This window comes from Rhinolophus sinicus, chromosome 15 (assembly GCF_057876585.1).
Source record: "Rhinolophus sinicus isolate RSI-liver-muscle chromosome 15, RSI-T2T, whole genome shotgun sequence".
Lineage (NCBI taxonomy): Eukaryota > Metazoa > Chordata > Mammalia > Chiroptera > Rhinolophidae > Rhinolophus > Rhinolophus sinicus.
Window position 1 is genome coordinate 78,388,372 of NC_142515.1, and position 15,808 is coordinate 78,404,179.

The window sequence follows — 15,808 nt, forward strand, 5'->3', positions numbered from 1 at the left end:
TCCACATGCTTTCCATAGTGAAGCAGACAACACACCCTCAACAGCCACCAGTCCTGCGACAGAAGCCAGTTCAGACATTCCAAATGCAAGTGTAACCCCTGGTGTATCAGGCGTGATGACCACCCTCGTCACCAGCTCTGGAGGAGAGGCAAGTACAACTTTTCCAACTCCGACTGACTCCCCACACTCACCAGAGTCAACAGCCTCAGGGATCACCCATCCTGGGTCAGAAGACAGCTCCATGGTTCAGACGTTAACTGTCTCTCCTGCTGACACAGATACAACAGCCTCATCGGTCCATTCTGCAGGGACCGGCACATTTGTATCCAGAACAACTCCAAATGCTTTCCGCAGTGAATCAGACAGCACACTCTCAACAGCTACCAGTCCTGGGGCAGAAGTTAGTTCAGAAATTCCAAATACAACTGTATCTCCTAGGATATCAGGGGTGATGACCTCCCTGGTAACTAGCTCTGAGGCAGAGTCAAATACTACTTTTCAAAGTCCGACTGATTCCCCACAGTTATCAGAGACCACACCATCATTGGTCACCCATCCTGGGACAAAAGCCAGCTCCACTGTTCCGGCCTTACCTATCTCCCCTGGTGACACAGATACAACAGCCTCATCGGTCCATTCTGCAGGGACCGGCACAAGTGTTTCCAGAACAACTCCAAATGCTTCCCATAGTAAATCAGACAGCATACTCTCAACGGCCACCAGTCCTGAGCCAGAAGCCAGTTCAGACAATCCAAATACAAGTCTGTCTCCTGGTGTATCAGGGGTGGTGACCTCCCTGCTCACAAGCACTGCAGAAGAAGCAAGTAAAACTTTCCCAACTCCGACAGATTCCCCACATGCACCAGAGACCACAGCCTCATGGATCACCCAACCTGAGTCAGAAGCAAGCTCCCAGGTTCCAAAATTCTCTCTCTCCCCTGGTGACACAGCTACAACAGCCTCATGGGTCTATTCTGGAGGGACTGTCACACCTGTTTCCATAACAACGCCTAATGCTACCCATAGTGAATCAGGCAGCACACCTTCCGCCCATCCTGGGGCAGAGGGCACTTCAGACATCCCACATACAAGTGTAACCCCTAGTGTATCCGGCACAGTGACCTCCCTGGTCACCAGCTCTGGAGCAGAGGAAAGTACAACTTTTCCAACTCCGACTGATTCCCCACACGAACCAAAGACCACCGCATCAGGAATCACCCATCCTGGGTCAGAAGCCAGCTCCATTTTTCCGGCCTTAACTATCTCCCCTGGAGACACAGATACAACAGCCCCATGGGGCCATTCTGCACAGACTGGCACACCTGTTGTTGGAACAACGCCAAATGCTTCTATTAGTGAGGGAGACAGCCCACCTTCAGCAGCCACCAGTTCTGGGGTAGAAGCCAGTTCAGACATTCCAAATACAAGCGTATCCCCTGGTGTATCAGGCGTGGTGACCTCCTTGGGCACCAGCTCTGGAGCAGAGGCCAGTACAGCTTTTCCAACTCCGACTGATTCCCCAAACGAACGAGAGTCAACAGCCTCAGGGATCACCCATCCATCGACAGAAGCCAGCTCCATTGTTCCTACGTTAACTGTGTCCACTGGTGACACTGATACAACAGCCTCATGGGTCCATTATGAAGGCACCAGCACACCTGTTTCCGGAACAACGCTAAATACTTCCCAGAGTGAATCAGACAGCACGCCCTCAACAGCCACCAGTCCTGCGACAGAAGCCAGTTCAGACATTCCAAATGGAAGTGTAACCCCTGGTGTATCCAGCACGGTGACCTCCCTGGTCACCAGCTCTGGAGCAGAGGCAAGTACAACTTTGCCAACTCTGACTGATTCCCCACTCTCACCAGAGACCCCAGCCTCATGGGTCACCCATCCTGGGACAGAAGGTATTTCCATTGTACCGACGTTAACTGTCTTACCTGGTGACACAGATACTACAGTCTCATGGGTCCATTCTGAAGGAACTGATACACCTGTTTCCAGAACAAGTCCACATGCTTTCCATAGTGAAGCAGACAACACACCCTCAACAGCCACCAGTCCTGCGACAGAAGCCAGTTCAGACATTCCAAATGCAAGTGTAACCCCTGGTGTATCAGGCGTGATGACCACCCTCGTCACCAGCTCTGGAGGAGAGGCAAGTACAACTTTTCCAACTCCGACTGACTCCCCACACTCACCAGAGTCAACAGCCTCAGGGATCACCCATCCTGGGTCAGAAGACAGCTCCATGGTTCAGACGTTAACTGTCTCTCCTGCTGACACAGATACAACAGCCTCATCGGTCCATTCTGCAGGGACCGGCACATTTGTATCCAGAACAACTCCAAATGCTTTCCGCAGTGAATCAGACAGCACACTCTCAACAGCTACCAGTCCTGGGGCAGAAGTTAGTTCAGAAATTCCAAATACAACTGTATCTCCTAGGATATCAGGGGTGATGACCTCCCTGGTAACTAGCTCTGAGGCAGAGTCAAATACTACTTTTCAAAGTCCGACTGATTCCCCACAGTTATCAGAGACCACACCATCATTGGTCACCCATCCTGGGACAAAAGCCAGCTCCACTGTTCCGGCCTTACCTATCTCCCCTGGTGACACAGATACAACAGCCTCATCGGTCCATTCTGCAGGGACCGGCACAAGTGTTTCCAGAACAACTCCAAATGCTTCCCATAGTAAATCAGACAGCATACTCTCAACGGCCACCAGTCCTGAGCCAGAAGCCAGTTCAGACAATCCAAATACAAGTCTGTCTCCTGGTGTATCAGGGGTGGTGACCTCCCTGCTCACAAGCACTGCAGAAGAAGCAAGTAAAACTTTCCCAACTCCGACAGATTCCCCACATGCACCAGAGACCACAGCCTCATGGATCACCCAACCTGAGTCAGAAGCAAGCTCCCAGGTTCCAAAATTCTCTCTCTCCCCTGGTGACACAGCTACAACAGCCTCATGGGTCTATTCTGGAGGGACTGTCACACCTGTTTCCATAACAACGCCTAATGCTACCCATAGTGAATCAGGCAGCACACCTTCCGCCCATCCTGGGGCAGAGGGCACTTCAGACATCCCACATACAAGTGTAACCCCTAGTGTATCCGGCACAGTGACCTCCCTGGTCACCAGCTCTGGAGCAGAGGAAAGTACAACTTTTCCAACTCCGACTGATTCCCCACACGAACCAAAGACCACCGCATCAGGAATCACCCATCCTGGGTCAGAAGCCAGCTCCATTTTTCCGGCCTTAACTATCTCCCCTGGAGACACAGATACAACAGCCCCATGGGGCCATTCTGCACAGACTGGCACACCTGTTGTTGGAACAACGCCAAATGCTTCTATTAGTGAGGGAGACAGCCCACCTTCAGCAGCCACCAGTTCTGGGGTAGAAGCCAGTTCAGACATTCCAAATACAAGCGTATCCCCTGGTGTATCAGGCGTGGTGACCTCCTTGGGCACCAGCTCTGGAGCAGAGGCCAGTACAGCTTTTCCAACTCCGACTGATTCCCCAAACGAACGAGAGTCAACAGCCTCAGGGATCACCCATCCATCGACAGAAGCCAGCTCCATTGTTCCTACGTTAACTGTGTCCACTGGTGACACTGATACAACAGCCTCATGGGTCCATTATGAAGGCACCAGCACACCTGTTTCCGGAACAACGCTAAATACTTCCCAGAGTGAATCAGACAGCACGCCCTCAACAGCCACCAGTCCTGCGACAGAAGCCAGTTCAGACATTCCAAATGGAAGTGTAACCCCTGGTGTATCCAGCACGGTGACCTCCCTGGTCACCAGCTCTGGAGCAGAGGCAAGTACAACTTTGCCAACTCTGACTGATTCCCCACTCTCACCAGAGACCCCAGCCTCATGGGTCACCCATCCTGGGACAGAAGGTATTTCCATTGTACCGACGTTAACTGTCTTACCTGGTGACACAGATACTACAGTCTCATGGGTCCATTCTGAAGGAACTGATACACCTGTTTCCAGAACAAGTCCACATGCTTTCCATAGTGAAGCAGACAACACACCCTCAACAGCCACCAGTCCTGCGACAGAAGCCAGTTCAGACATTCCAAATGCAAGTGTAACCCCTGGTGTATCAGGCGTGATGACCACCCTCGTCACCAGCTCTGGAGGAGAGGCAAGTACAACTTTTCCAACTCCGACTGACTCCCCACACTCACCAGAGTCAACAGCCTCAGGGATCACCCATCCTGGGTCAGAAGACAGCTCCATGGTTCAGACGTTAACTGTCTCTCCTGCTGACACAGATACAACAGCCTCATCGGTCCATTCTGCAGGGACCGGCACATTTGTATCCAGAACAACTCCAAATGCTTTCCGCAGTGAATCAGACAGCACACTCTCAACAGCTACCAGTCCTGGGGCAGAAGTTAGTTCAGAAATTCCAAATACAACTGTATCTCCTAGGATATCAGGGGTGATGACCTCCCTGGTAACTAGCTCTGAGGCAGAGTCAAATACTACTTTTCAAAGTCCGACTGATTCCCCACAGTTATCAGAGACCACACCATCATTGGTCACCCATCCTGGGACAAAAGCCAGCTCCACTGTTCCGGCCTTACCTATCTCCCCTGGTGACACAGATACAACAGCCTCATCGGTCCATTCTGCAGGGACCGGCACAAGTGTTTCCAGAACAACTCCAAATGCTTCCCATAGTAAATCAGACAGCATACTCTCAACGGCCACCAGTCCTGAGCCAGAAGCCAGTTCAGACAATCCAAATACAAGTCTGTCTCCTGGTGTATCAGGGGTGGTGACCTCCCTGCTCACAAGCACTGCAGAAGAAGCAAGTAAAACTTTCCCAACTCCGACAGATTCCCCACATGCACCAGAGACCACAGCCTCATGGATCACCCAACCTGAGTCAGAAGCAAGCTCCCAGGTTCCAAAATTCTCTCTCTCCCCTGGTGACACAGCTACAACAGCCTCATGGGTCTATTCTGGAGGGACTGTCACACCTGTTTCCATAACAACGCCTAATGCTACCCATAGTGAATCAGGCAGCACACCTTCCGCCCATCCTGGGGCAGAGGGCACTTCAGACATCCCACATACAAGTGTAACCCCTAGTGTATCCGGCACAGTGACCTCCCTGGTCACCAGCTCTGGAGCAGAGGAAAGTACAACTTTTCCAACTCCGACTGATTCCCCACACGAACCAAAGACCACCGCATCAGGAATCACCCATCCTGGGTCAGAAGCCAGCTCCATTTTTCCGGCCTTAACTATCTCCCCTGGAGACACAGATACAACAGCCCCATGGGGCCATTCTGCACAGACTGGCACACCTGTTGTTGGAACAACGCCAAATGCTTCTATTAGTGAGGGAGACAGCCCACCTTCAGCAGCCACCAGTTCTGGGGTAGAAGCCAGTTCAGACATTCCAAATACAAGCGTATCCCCTGGTGTATCAGGCGTGGTGACCTCCTTGGGCACCAGCTCTGGAGCAGAGGCCAGTACAGCTTTTCCAACTCCGACTGATTCCCCAAACGAACGAGAGTCAACAGCCTCAGGGATCACCCATCCATCGACAGAAGCCAGCTCCATTGTTCCTACGTTAACTGTGTCCACTGGTGACACTGATACAACAGCCTCATGGGTCCATTATGAAACAGGTGTTTCCGGAACAACGCTAAATACTTCCCAGAGTGAATCAGACAGCACGCCCTCAACAGCCACCAGTCCTGCGACAGAAGCCAGTTCAGACATTCCAAATGCAAGTGTAACCCCTGGTGTATCCAGCACGGTGACCTCCCTGGTCACCAGCTCTGGAGCAGAGGCAAGTACAACTTTGCCAACTCTGACTGATTCCCCACTCGCACCAGAGAGCACAGCATCATGGATCACCCAACTGGGGTCAGAAGGTAGCTCCAAGGTTTCAACATTAACTCTCTCCCCTAGTGACACAGATACAACAGCCTCATGGACACATTCTGAAGGAACTGGCACACCTGTTTTTGGAACAATGCCAAATGCTTTCCATAGTGAATCAGACAGCACACCCTCAGCAGCCAGCAGTCCTGGGACAGAAGCCAGTTCAGACATTCCAAATACAAGTGTATTCCCTGGTGTATCAGGTGTGGTGACTGCCCTGGTCACCAGCTCCGGAGCAGAGGCTTTTCCAACTCTGACTGCCTCCCCACACTCACCGGAGTCCACAGCCTCATGGATCACCCTTCCTGGAACAGAAGGTATTTCCATTGTACCAACATTAACTGTGTCATCTGCTGACACAGATACTACATTCTCATGGGTACATTCTGAAGGAACCGAAAGACCTGTTTCCAGAAGAACACCACATGCTTTCCATAGTGAAGCAGACAGCACACCCTCAACAGCCACTAGTCCTGGGGCAGAAGCCAGGTCTGTCGTTTCAACTCTGATTGTCTCTGCTGGTGTACCAGATAAGGTGACCTCCCAGGTCAGTAGCTCTGAATCAGATGCCGGTGTGGGTATTCCAACTCGGACCCTTTCTGTCAGTGGAGAGACAAGCTTCAATTTTCCTGCTTCAACTGTTTTTCCTCATTCATCAGATATCACAGCCTCAGTATCCCTCCTACCTGAGTTGGAGTTTAGTACAGCTCTTTCAACTCAGACTGTTTCCCTTGGTCTGCCAAATACAGCAGCCTCTCCGTTCCCGGCAGTTGTGAATGAGACCAGCGGAGTTGATCTGGGTCTGACTGTCTCACCAGGTGTTCCTGTGGAAACTGCCTCGGTCTCCATCCATCGTGGGACAGATATCGTCACAATGATTTCAACTTCAACTCCTTTTCCTGGTTTCTCACAGCCCACAGATGTACTGGCCCTAAGCCCTGCATCAGCTACCACTACAGGTATTCCAACTGTGACTGTTTTCCCTGGTGTTCTCGGGCCTACCAGTACCCCTGCAACCACTGGTGAGCCTCATCCTGTAACTTTCTGGAGCACTAAAATGTCACCACCTGCAACATCTATTGGACTTCCCGAATTTTCCCAGACTATGACAGGGGGCACTGTGACCTTGACTGCACTGAAAACCAGTCATGGTGATGGATCAAGTCCAACTACTGTCCTGAAAACTACAACTCTTGAGACCACTCCATTGGCGGCCACAGGTGTAGGCCCCACCAGGGAAGAGACCACAGCCACTGTCAGTACACTGTCTGCAAGTTCCTTTGTCCCTGTGACCACCCCTGAGGTAGCCACGTTAGCCTCTGTGAGTGCGACTTCAGGAACAAGTAAGAATAACATTTTTATTCTATTATCTGTCTGTCTATGTATCTGTCTGTCTGTCTGTCTGTCTGTCTGTCTATCTATACATCTTACATATTTTAACCATTTTAAATGTACAATTCAGAGGGATTAATTATTTTCACACCTTTGCCACTATCTATTTCTAAAACTTTTTTTTATCATACCATACAGGATCTGTGTACCCATGAGGCAATAACTCCCCTTTCCCTAGTCCCCCCATCCCTGGTAACCTCTAATCTACCGGTACTTACTGTCCCCATGAATTTGCCTATTATATATACCTCATGTAAGAGGAATTGTACAATATATGGGTCATTTTGTGTCTGGCTTAGCTGTGTTAGCATAATGTTTTCAGGGTTCCTCCATGTTGCAGCACGCATCAGAACATTATTGCTGTTTATGGAACAATAATATACCGTGGTGCCGAGAGACCACATTTTATCTGTCCATTCCTCTGTTGATGGGCACTCGGGTATGTCCACCTTTTGACTTATTCTGAATCTGCCTCTATGGACATGGGTGTACAAGTATCCATTTGAGTCCATTTCCAATTCTTTTGGGGTCTATACAGCAGGTCCTCAAACAATATCGATTTGTTCAGTGTCGTTGCATTGGAACATTGATAAGATGCCATAGAAATTTAACTCTTGTTTATGTCAGTTAGTTTATGGTAAAATTGTTTTCTTTATATGTCATTTCACCGAAAGTCACAGAACCTATTGATGATGTTAAGTGAGGACTTCCTGTACTAGGAAAGGAATTGTTGGGTCATCTGGTGTATTAGTTTGCCAGAGCTGCCATAAAGTACCACAAAGTGGGAGCTTTCAACCTTAGAAACTCGTTGTCTCACACTTCTGGAGGCTGGAGGGGAGCATGTGTATGCCGTGCATCTTAGAATCATCCCATAGAGGGTGGGGAAGCTGGGGTATTTACCCACCGACTCTCACCCATCATTGCTAGAGGGATGCTCCCTGGGCCTGTTAATTTCCCCCAGACAGAGAGCTGTAGGTGCTGGTATGTGCTGAAATGGTAAGAGCCAAGGGGAAGAGGGAGTAGAAAAGGGCGACCCACTTATGTCAGTTGGCCCAGGACACTTTCACTTCTAAAATTGAAAGACTACATCCCAGGAACCCACATGGGTCCTGGGAAAACTGGGATGGTTGGTCACCCTGTGTGACAGGATCTTGGACAGTGTCTGCTACATGAGGTGTCTCAAGGAGGACAGCCCAGGCCAGGCCCCAGCTCGGCCCTGGGGTTAAGGTGTAGCTCAGAGCCCAACCTCCCATCCTCAGCCTGAGGCCTGACTCAGGACTGACCTCAGTTTACTCCCCCTTCCTGCAGCTGCAGTTCCTTTCTTGATGCCTTTTGTTGTCAACTTCACCATCACCAACCTGCCCTACACAGAGGACATGGGAAACCTGGGCTCTGAGATATTCAATGCCACGGAGAGACAGCTGCAGCAGCTGGTGAGAGCCCCCCACCAATTCCCACGTCACAGGAATTCTGTTGTGGCCCCTCCTGCTCATCTCCATCTCATTCCTTCCCAGCTGGGGCCCCTGTTCAAGAACAGCAGTGTCGGTTCCCTCTATGCTGGATGCAGACTGGTGTTGCTCAGGTGAGACCTCCTCTAAAGCGCTTACAGGAACCCTACTTCTCTCCTTTCTTGGCCCCCACATCCTGGTCAACCACAGCTGTCTGGGCCTTTGCCAAGAGGCACTATAACATAGTGCCTGCGTTTGAAGCTCTGCTCTTCCATTTGCTAGCTGTGTGACTTTGAGCAAGTCACATAACCTTTCTGTTCTTCAATCATGCTATCTGTAAAATTATGATAATGACTGCCGTACTCCTGGAGTTGTTAATCTTTCATCTCAATGCCTGCCCCATCGTGAGTGCTCAATGAATGGGACCTTCTATGTAGTACCGGCTGGTGTAGCGTCTTTACCAACTATGTTCCCAGAAGCCCCGACACTGTCCCTGTACCAGCTCATAGCTACCCTATTGCAGACAAACTCTGGACACTGCAACTCTGCAGTTTATTCCCTGAGAAGTGGAAGGGACTTCCCCAAAGGAAATCTTACTGAACCCAAGGGAAAAACAAACCAAATGTTGAGTTCCAGCAGGATATACTGCGAGTTTAAAACGCTCAAATGGACCTGAACTCTGCAGAACTGGCCTGTCTTCTCTTCTCTGCCTATATCTACTTGGTGTCCCCTGAGGTCAGTGGGCTCAGGACCCTTTCTTTACACTTGATGACTCTACAGCCTCTCTGTGGGTTCCTTCATCCAGCCGGCTCAAGGCATCCTGCCAGAGATGTGGGTCCTCTACCCACATCGCTCCATGAGGAGATTCCCAGAGTATCATAAATCAAAAGTGTCCCCCAATGAGCTGAACCCAGCACACTTGCCCTCATCTCTCCATAATATGGGGTAATCAATACTACTACTACTACTACTAGTATTGCTTGTAGTACATGCCATCTAATAGTCTAAGTGACTTACATGGTTTCATTCATTTCATCCTCACAACACAATTACTAGCCCACCTTTCCCGTGAGAACACTGAGGCTCGTAGGCAAGTAGGTTGCTTGAGAGAAGCTAGGATTTGGACCTAGCGTTCTGGTTCTCGAGTCCCTCCTTTTATCCATGGTACCAGCAGTACTCAGGCTCGCTGGGTTCAACCACCTTTTTCATTCTTAAAAAGTACTCGGAACTCCAAAGAGCCTTTGGACTTGGGGTTCAATCTGCTCATATTTACTATACTAGAAATGAAAACAGAAATTTTATAGTTATTCATTCATTCATTAAAAATAATAAACCTATGTTGCTTTGTACACCTGAAACTGATGAAAACAATAAACCTACTACATCTTAACATAAATGACGTATTTTTATAAACAATAGCCATATTTCCATCCCCTCCACCCCCCCACCAAAAAAGCACAATGAGAAGATGGCCACTGCAGTCCACGTGTGGAGAGCTTATCCTAGAGGGCTTTTTTGTATGCATAGCTTGCTAGTTTGTCTCCTACATTTGAAAATGTTTAGTTTAGAGTAAGTACTTTATCCAATTACGATAAAGAAACCATTTTCCGAACTTTCAGAAACTCATCAAATGAACAGATGAATGATGTCAAAACTATGTGTCTGATACCAAAATGTTTCAGTATTTGTAATTTTTTTCTTTTTTAAATTAGTTTCAGGTGTACAAAACAATGTAATAGTTAGACATTGACACCCATCACAAAGTGATACCCCCTCTCCCCATCTAGCCCTCTGACAGCGTATACAGCTGTTACAATTCCATTGACTCTATTCCCTATGCTGTACTCCACATCCTGTGACTATATTAAATTATAGTTGACATTCAGTATTATTCAGCTTCAGCTTCAGGTGTACAGTACAGTGGTCAGGCACCTACACTGTCCATGAAGTGCTCTCTCTAATAAGACAAGTGCCTATCTGACACCCTACAAAATCTTTACAACATTATTGATTATATTCTCCAAACTGTCTTTCATATCCCCATGACAATACTGTGGCTACCAATTTGTGCTTTCTAACCCCCTTCGCTTCTCCCTCATCCCCACCCCTAGCCCATCTAGCAACCCTCAGTTTTTTTCTCTATATCTCTGAGACTATTTCTATTTAGCTTGCTCATTTATTCTGTTCTTTAGATTCCACGTATAAGTGAGATCATATAGTATTTGTCTTTCTCCGTTTGACTTATTTCACTTAGCATAATATTCTCTAGGTCCATACATATCGTTGCAAATGGTAAGATTTCATTCTTTTTTATGGATAATATTCCATTGTGTAAATGTACCACAGTTTCTTAATCCAGTCTTCTACCAATGGGCATTTCGGTAGTTTCCATGTCTTGGCTATTGTGAATAGCACTGCAATAAACATAGGGTTGCATATATTTTTTTGAATTAGCATTTTGGATTTCTCTGGATACCTAAGAGTAGAATTGCTGGGTCATAAGTTAGTTCCATTTCCAGTTTTTTGAGACACCTCCATACTGATTTCCATAGAGGCTGCACCAACCTGCAATCCCACCAGCAGTGCACAAGGGTTCCCTTTTCTCCACATCCTCGCCAGCACTTGTTGTTCGTTGATTTATTGATGCTAGCCATTCTGACCGGAGTCAGGTGGTATCTCATTGTGGTTTTTATTTGTATTTCTCTAAAGATTAGTGAGGCTGAGAATTTTTTCATATGTCTGCTGGCCATCTGTATGTCCTCTTTAGAAAAATGTCCTCTGCCCATTTTTTAGTTGGATTGTTTGTTTTATTGAGTTAAATGAGTTTTTTTGTTTGTTTGTTTTATCAATTTTGGATATTAACCCCTTATCAGAGGTATGGTTAACAAATATCTTCTCCCATTCAGTAGGATGTCTTTTTGTTTTATTGATGGTTTCCTTTGTTGTGAAAAAACTTTTTAGTTTGCTGTAATCCCACATGTTTATTTTTTCTCTTACTTCCATCTCCCGAGGGGATATATCAGTAAAAATATTACTAAGGGCAATATCTGCAAATTTACTTCCTGTATTTTCTTCTAGGAGTTTTATGGTTTCAGATCTTACATTTAAGTCTTTAATCTATTTTTAATTTATCCTCATATATGGTGTAAGGAAGTAGTCCAGCTTCATATTTTTGCATGTGTCTGTCCAGTTTTCCCAGCACCATTTATTGAATAGACTAGTATTTGTAATTTTAAAGTCAGAAGCTGGTGTCCCTGGTAAAAGTTTTTACAGTTATTCTACAATATCTTCTTTGAATACTAAGCACGACTAGTATTTTTAAAAATTGTGAGTAAGCTTTGCAGTTTCTGTGAACTATTGTCTATTGGAGGAAAATTTTTGTTTTAGAATTAAACTGAGTTAACATATGCAAAAAAAAATGACCATTGTTTACATTTTTGCAAATCCTTTTAATGTTTGGCTTAGTAGAAGATACTAGGATATCTGCTTCTACATTCAATTTTTCACATTATGTGACCTCATGGTCTATGGAAAAAATGTTACTGTATACTCCTGAGAGAATGAACATGAAAATAATGTGTTAGGATTATTAGGAAAATATTCTTTACCTGGTGGACTCCCTGTAATAGTTTTGGGAACACCAGTGGTCCCTGGGCCACACTTTGAGAACCGCTGCATGACGCTTTATGGGTATAAAATGGAAATGCTTTGAATAGCATGGATCATAACAAACAGAATTCACGCAAGGTAGGAAGGCGTCTTTCTTCCTACCTGTAAAGCTCCTGCTTTGAGTGAATCACTGTAAGCTCGGCTTAAATTCAGGACAAAGTTATTTTTGAACCAATTGCCCTGATTGCTTCTTAACTCATTTTTCTCTGTTTTCCTCCAAATTTGGTTGCCTATCCAAAATGTATTCCTGAACTGTTGACCTTAGCCTCAGGATTTGCCATCTTGAAATAAAATTCCCCTTTCAGGCTCTGTGGTGGTTGTTGCCCAGTGTCACAATCAGCCAAGGGGGTGATTGACTCACCTTTCTTAAGGTCTCCAATCCTCTTGCTTTTCCTTCCCACATGCTGCCTGTCTCCAGGATCCTCAGCATTCTCCTCCCTGGGAGCCCCACATCCCCAACCTTGTGGCTCAAGTAGAACTAAGCTATTACTGGAGTGACACGATCTATATTTACCATCGTGAATGGACAGGGAGTGTCTTGGGGGCTGGTAATTGAAACAATGAGCTTCAACCAATTAATAAAAAGACAATGAAGACAAGAAGAACATTACCTAAGGAACAGCTATAGTAACGTGTGGAACATGGCATCTAAGGAGGTGGGGATCTAGATCCCCACACGAGACAGAAAGGATGTGTGTGAGCAAGCAGGTGAAACCCAGGGAAGCATGCTGACATAAAAACTAAGGGACACAACTGAAGGAAGGAGTGGTCAAGAGAACTCAGCTCTTCTATGTCCCAATTTCCATGTCCCTCCTTCCTCAGGGCTGAGAAGGAGGGAAGAAGGACCAGGGTGGATGCAATCTGCACCCACCACACAGGTCCCACAGGCTTCAGGCTGGACAGAGAGCAGCTGTACTGGGAGCTGAGCGAGCAGACCCATGGTGTCACTCAGCTGGGCCCCTACTCCCTGGACAGAAACAGTCTCTCCATCAATGGTGAGTGGCTCTAATGGACTTGGGGTCTCCTGTTCCCCAGATCAATTTCTCTGCACTCATGTGTTCGTAGTTCTGGGCCAACCTAGAATTTCCATGGGGTCTCAGTTCTCTCCCTTCATAATCTCTAAAGAGCACCATTCAAGGTCTGGGCATAAAGGTTCCCTTCAGTCTTCATTCCAATGACCATTCGCAGAAGCCCGAAGGGAGCATGCAGACACCAGGAAAGGAAGAGGGTAAAGCAAGCCCATGCCCGCCGTTGGAATCAACTCTTCCCCAAGAGGTGATGGGTTCCCAGTGCAGTGATGAATGCTTCTTTCCCGTCCTTCTGGCAGCTTGTGGCCCTTTAGCCGTTCTCCAAGGGCCAGCTGGAGCTACACCCCACCTGAGAAACAAACAAATCTGTTAGTAATGTCTTAGCAATAAATCCCTTTGCAACAATGCTCTTAGCAACAACACCCACAATAACATTTACACTAAAGGCAATTATTTACTGAGGGATTCCTGTGACGTTACACTAATCCTACCTACACTAATACACTCTCTGAGGTATTATGTATATCTTTTTTTTTTTAATATTATGTATATCTTACAGAAGAGAAAACAAGGCTTGGGGAGGGAAATCCATTTTCCCCAAATCAGATAATTAATTCTGGAATCAAACCCTAAATTGACTCTAAAATCCAGGGCCCCCTGACTACTAGGCTATACTGAAGACTAATCCAAGAAGAACAAGCCTCAAATCTCAAGATGGGAAGATACACCAATGGGCCTCTACTATAACCATTTAAACTAAAGCTTGATTAATTGTGTCCCCATTATATTACCGTGGACATTTTCTTTTTACCTGGATTAAAACCTGTATTGCATGTCAGTAGTTTTTGGAGCTTGGCAATTACTTAAAAGCAGTAGTTACCACTGTGGGTTTGGATGAATTACAGATCTTGCTTTACTTAAGCCTGGGCCCTGCCTTTTGCTTACTAGGTGGTCCTGAACAAGCCACAAAACCTCTGTAGACTTCACTGTCCACTTTCAGAGTGGAATTTTAAAACGAAAAGTCAGCTAAGATTATTGTGAGGGTCAAATGAGATAAAACCTGAATAAGCCACGGAAATCACAGGACTCCACTTGGTCCAGTCTCGGAGAGGAACTTCATTTCAGGAAACCCAATTGGACCATCAAATGTAAAATCAGTCCAAGGTTTACTTGCATTACTTACAGAGCATCAAAGAAGATCTAATCCATGATCCAGAACCATACTTATTCGAACCCTCTTTCTCCTATTTCCTCTAATTTTTCAACTTCATACTCTCTGGTTGATACCCAAGTCCTTCCTCTCTCAAGCCCACTTCTCTCTCTCTCTCTCTCTCTCTCTCTCTCTCTCTCTCTCTCTCTCTCTCTCTCTCCCCCTCTCCTTCTCCCTCTCCCTCTCCCTCCATCTCTCTCCCTCATTATCTCACGTTACAGAAGTCCAGAACTACACAGTCGCCGATCAATCTGTCTTCGGAGGATTGGGTAGTGGGAGAAACTCGGAGATTAAGGGCAAAATTAGTAGATAAAGAAAACATGAATAAGGCTGGAAACACTCACGTAGAAGTGTTGTCACTATTATTCATTTGCTGAGGTTGATATTATTCCAGGCACTTAGTAAAGCCCCACTAGATTTGATCATTATTGTCATTCTGGTTAATAATAGTGAGGATGAAATTATCATGAGCATCAGTGTATCAGGAAGTTAACTCATAAATAGTGGCTGTTATTACTTATTGATGAAACTTAGAGGAAGAACTCAGGGAGGTCTGTGTGCTTCTGGCTCTAGTTCTGCCCCTCACCCCGTTCTTAACCTCCTCCCATCATCTTACTCGTCCTCTCTGCTTCCTTCTGCAGGTTATAACCATCGGCACTGGTTCCCCACCACTAGCAGTGAGTAACGCGGGTCTGGATGTCCTTATGTGTCCGAGACCCTTCCTCCCTAAGCCTACTCCCCGGAGGGAAAAGTCTCCCGTGCCCCAGGCTGTCAGCCCAGAGCAAGTTCTCATGAACAGCTCTCTCCTCTCGTTCCTTCATGACAGGGCTCAAACAATGATTCATATTACATTTTCTTTCAGCTCTGGTGACCTCCACATTCCCTGCAGGACCCCCAGCATCTCCGACCCCCACCCCCAGCTCTACAGGTAGGAATCTAATCTCTGAGTCTCATTAAGCTTCATCTCCCGTTCAGTGACTGATGAATTCCTGCATGACACGGGCTTGTGCCCACCCAGCCACAGACCGTCCCCCTCAACCTCGCTCCCCAATCTCTGGCCACACCAGCCTCATTTCTGTTCCTCCAGGTCCCAAACATCCTTCCTTCTTCAGGGCTTTTCTCTCACTGTCCTT

The 15,808-nt window shown here is 46.9% G+C and overlaps 3 protein-coding genes across 4 annotated transcripts in view; all 3 read left to right on the forward strand.

The window, feature by feature from the left end:
* Nucleotides 1–36: 36 nt before the first annotated feature.
* LOC148755232 (uncharacterized) lies at nucleotides 37–1,851 on the forward strand. Its single transcript, XM_088792662.1, has 2 exons — nucleotides 37–1,765; nucleotides 1,810–1,851. Exons 1-2 carry the CDS (start codon nucleotides 116–118, stop codon nucleotides 1,849–1,851), a joined length of 1,692 nt encoding a protein of 563 aa, XP_088648788.1. The 5' UTR covers nucleotides 37–115.
* A 195-nt stretch (nucleotides 1,852–2,046) lies between these two features.
* Nucleotides 2,047–4,115, forward strand: LOC148755233 (uncharacterized). The gene is made up of 2 exons (XM_088792663.1): nucleotides 2,047–3,979; nucleotides 4,065–4,115. The coding sequence occupies exons 1-2, from the start codon at nucleotides 2,126–2,128 to the stop codon at nucleotides 4,113–4,115; spliced, it is 1,905 nt and encodes a 634-aa protein (XP_088648789.1). The 5' UTR covers nucleotides 2,047–2,125.
* The window catches only part of LOC109461385 (mucin-16), a 73,457-nt gene continuing 61,705 nt past the window's right edge, over nucleotides 4,057–15,808 (forward strand). For both annotated transcript variants that reach the window (XM_088792343.1, XM_088792342.1), the window contains exons 1-6: nucleotides 4,057–7,271; nucleotides 8,629–8,753; nucleotides 8,835–8,902; nucleotides 13,260–13,432; nucleotides 15,317–15,352; nucleotides 15,538–15,603. In XM_088792343.1, coding sequence (XP_088648469.1) covers nucleotides 4,136–7,271; nucleotides 8,629–8,753; nucleotides 8,835–8,902; nucleotides 13,260–13,432; nucleotides 15,317–15,352; nucleotides 15,538–15,603 — 3,604 coding nt within the window. In that variant the 5' untranslated portion in view covers nucleotides 4,057–4,135. The remainder of the gene's footprint in view (nucleotides 7,272–8,628; nucleotides 8,754–8,834; nucleotides 8,903–13,259; nucleotides 13,433–15,316; nucleotides 15,353–15,537; nucleotides 15,604–15,808) is intronic.

Bases quoted from the DNA above. Each gene is read 5' to 3' on its own strand.
- LOC148755232 (XM_088792662.1), top strand. From the start codon at position 116: ATGACCACCCTCGTCACCAGCTCTGGAGGAGAGGCAAGTACAACTTTT. The intron at 1,766-1,809 runs GTAACCCCTGGT...CCTGGTCACCAG, and splicing joins CAGACATTCCAAATGGAAGT to CTCTGGAGCAGAGGCAAGTA.
- LOC148755233 (XM_088792663.1), top strand. From the start codon at position 2,126: ATGACCACCCTCGTCACCAGCTCTGGAGGAGAGGCAAGTACAACTTTT. The intron at 3,980-4,064 runs GTCCATTCTGAA...CACCCTCAACAG, and splicing joins CAGATACTACAGTCTCATGG to CCACCAGTCCTGCGACAGAA.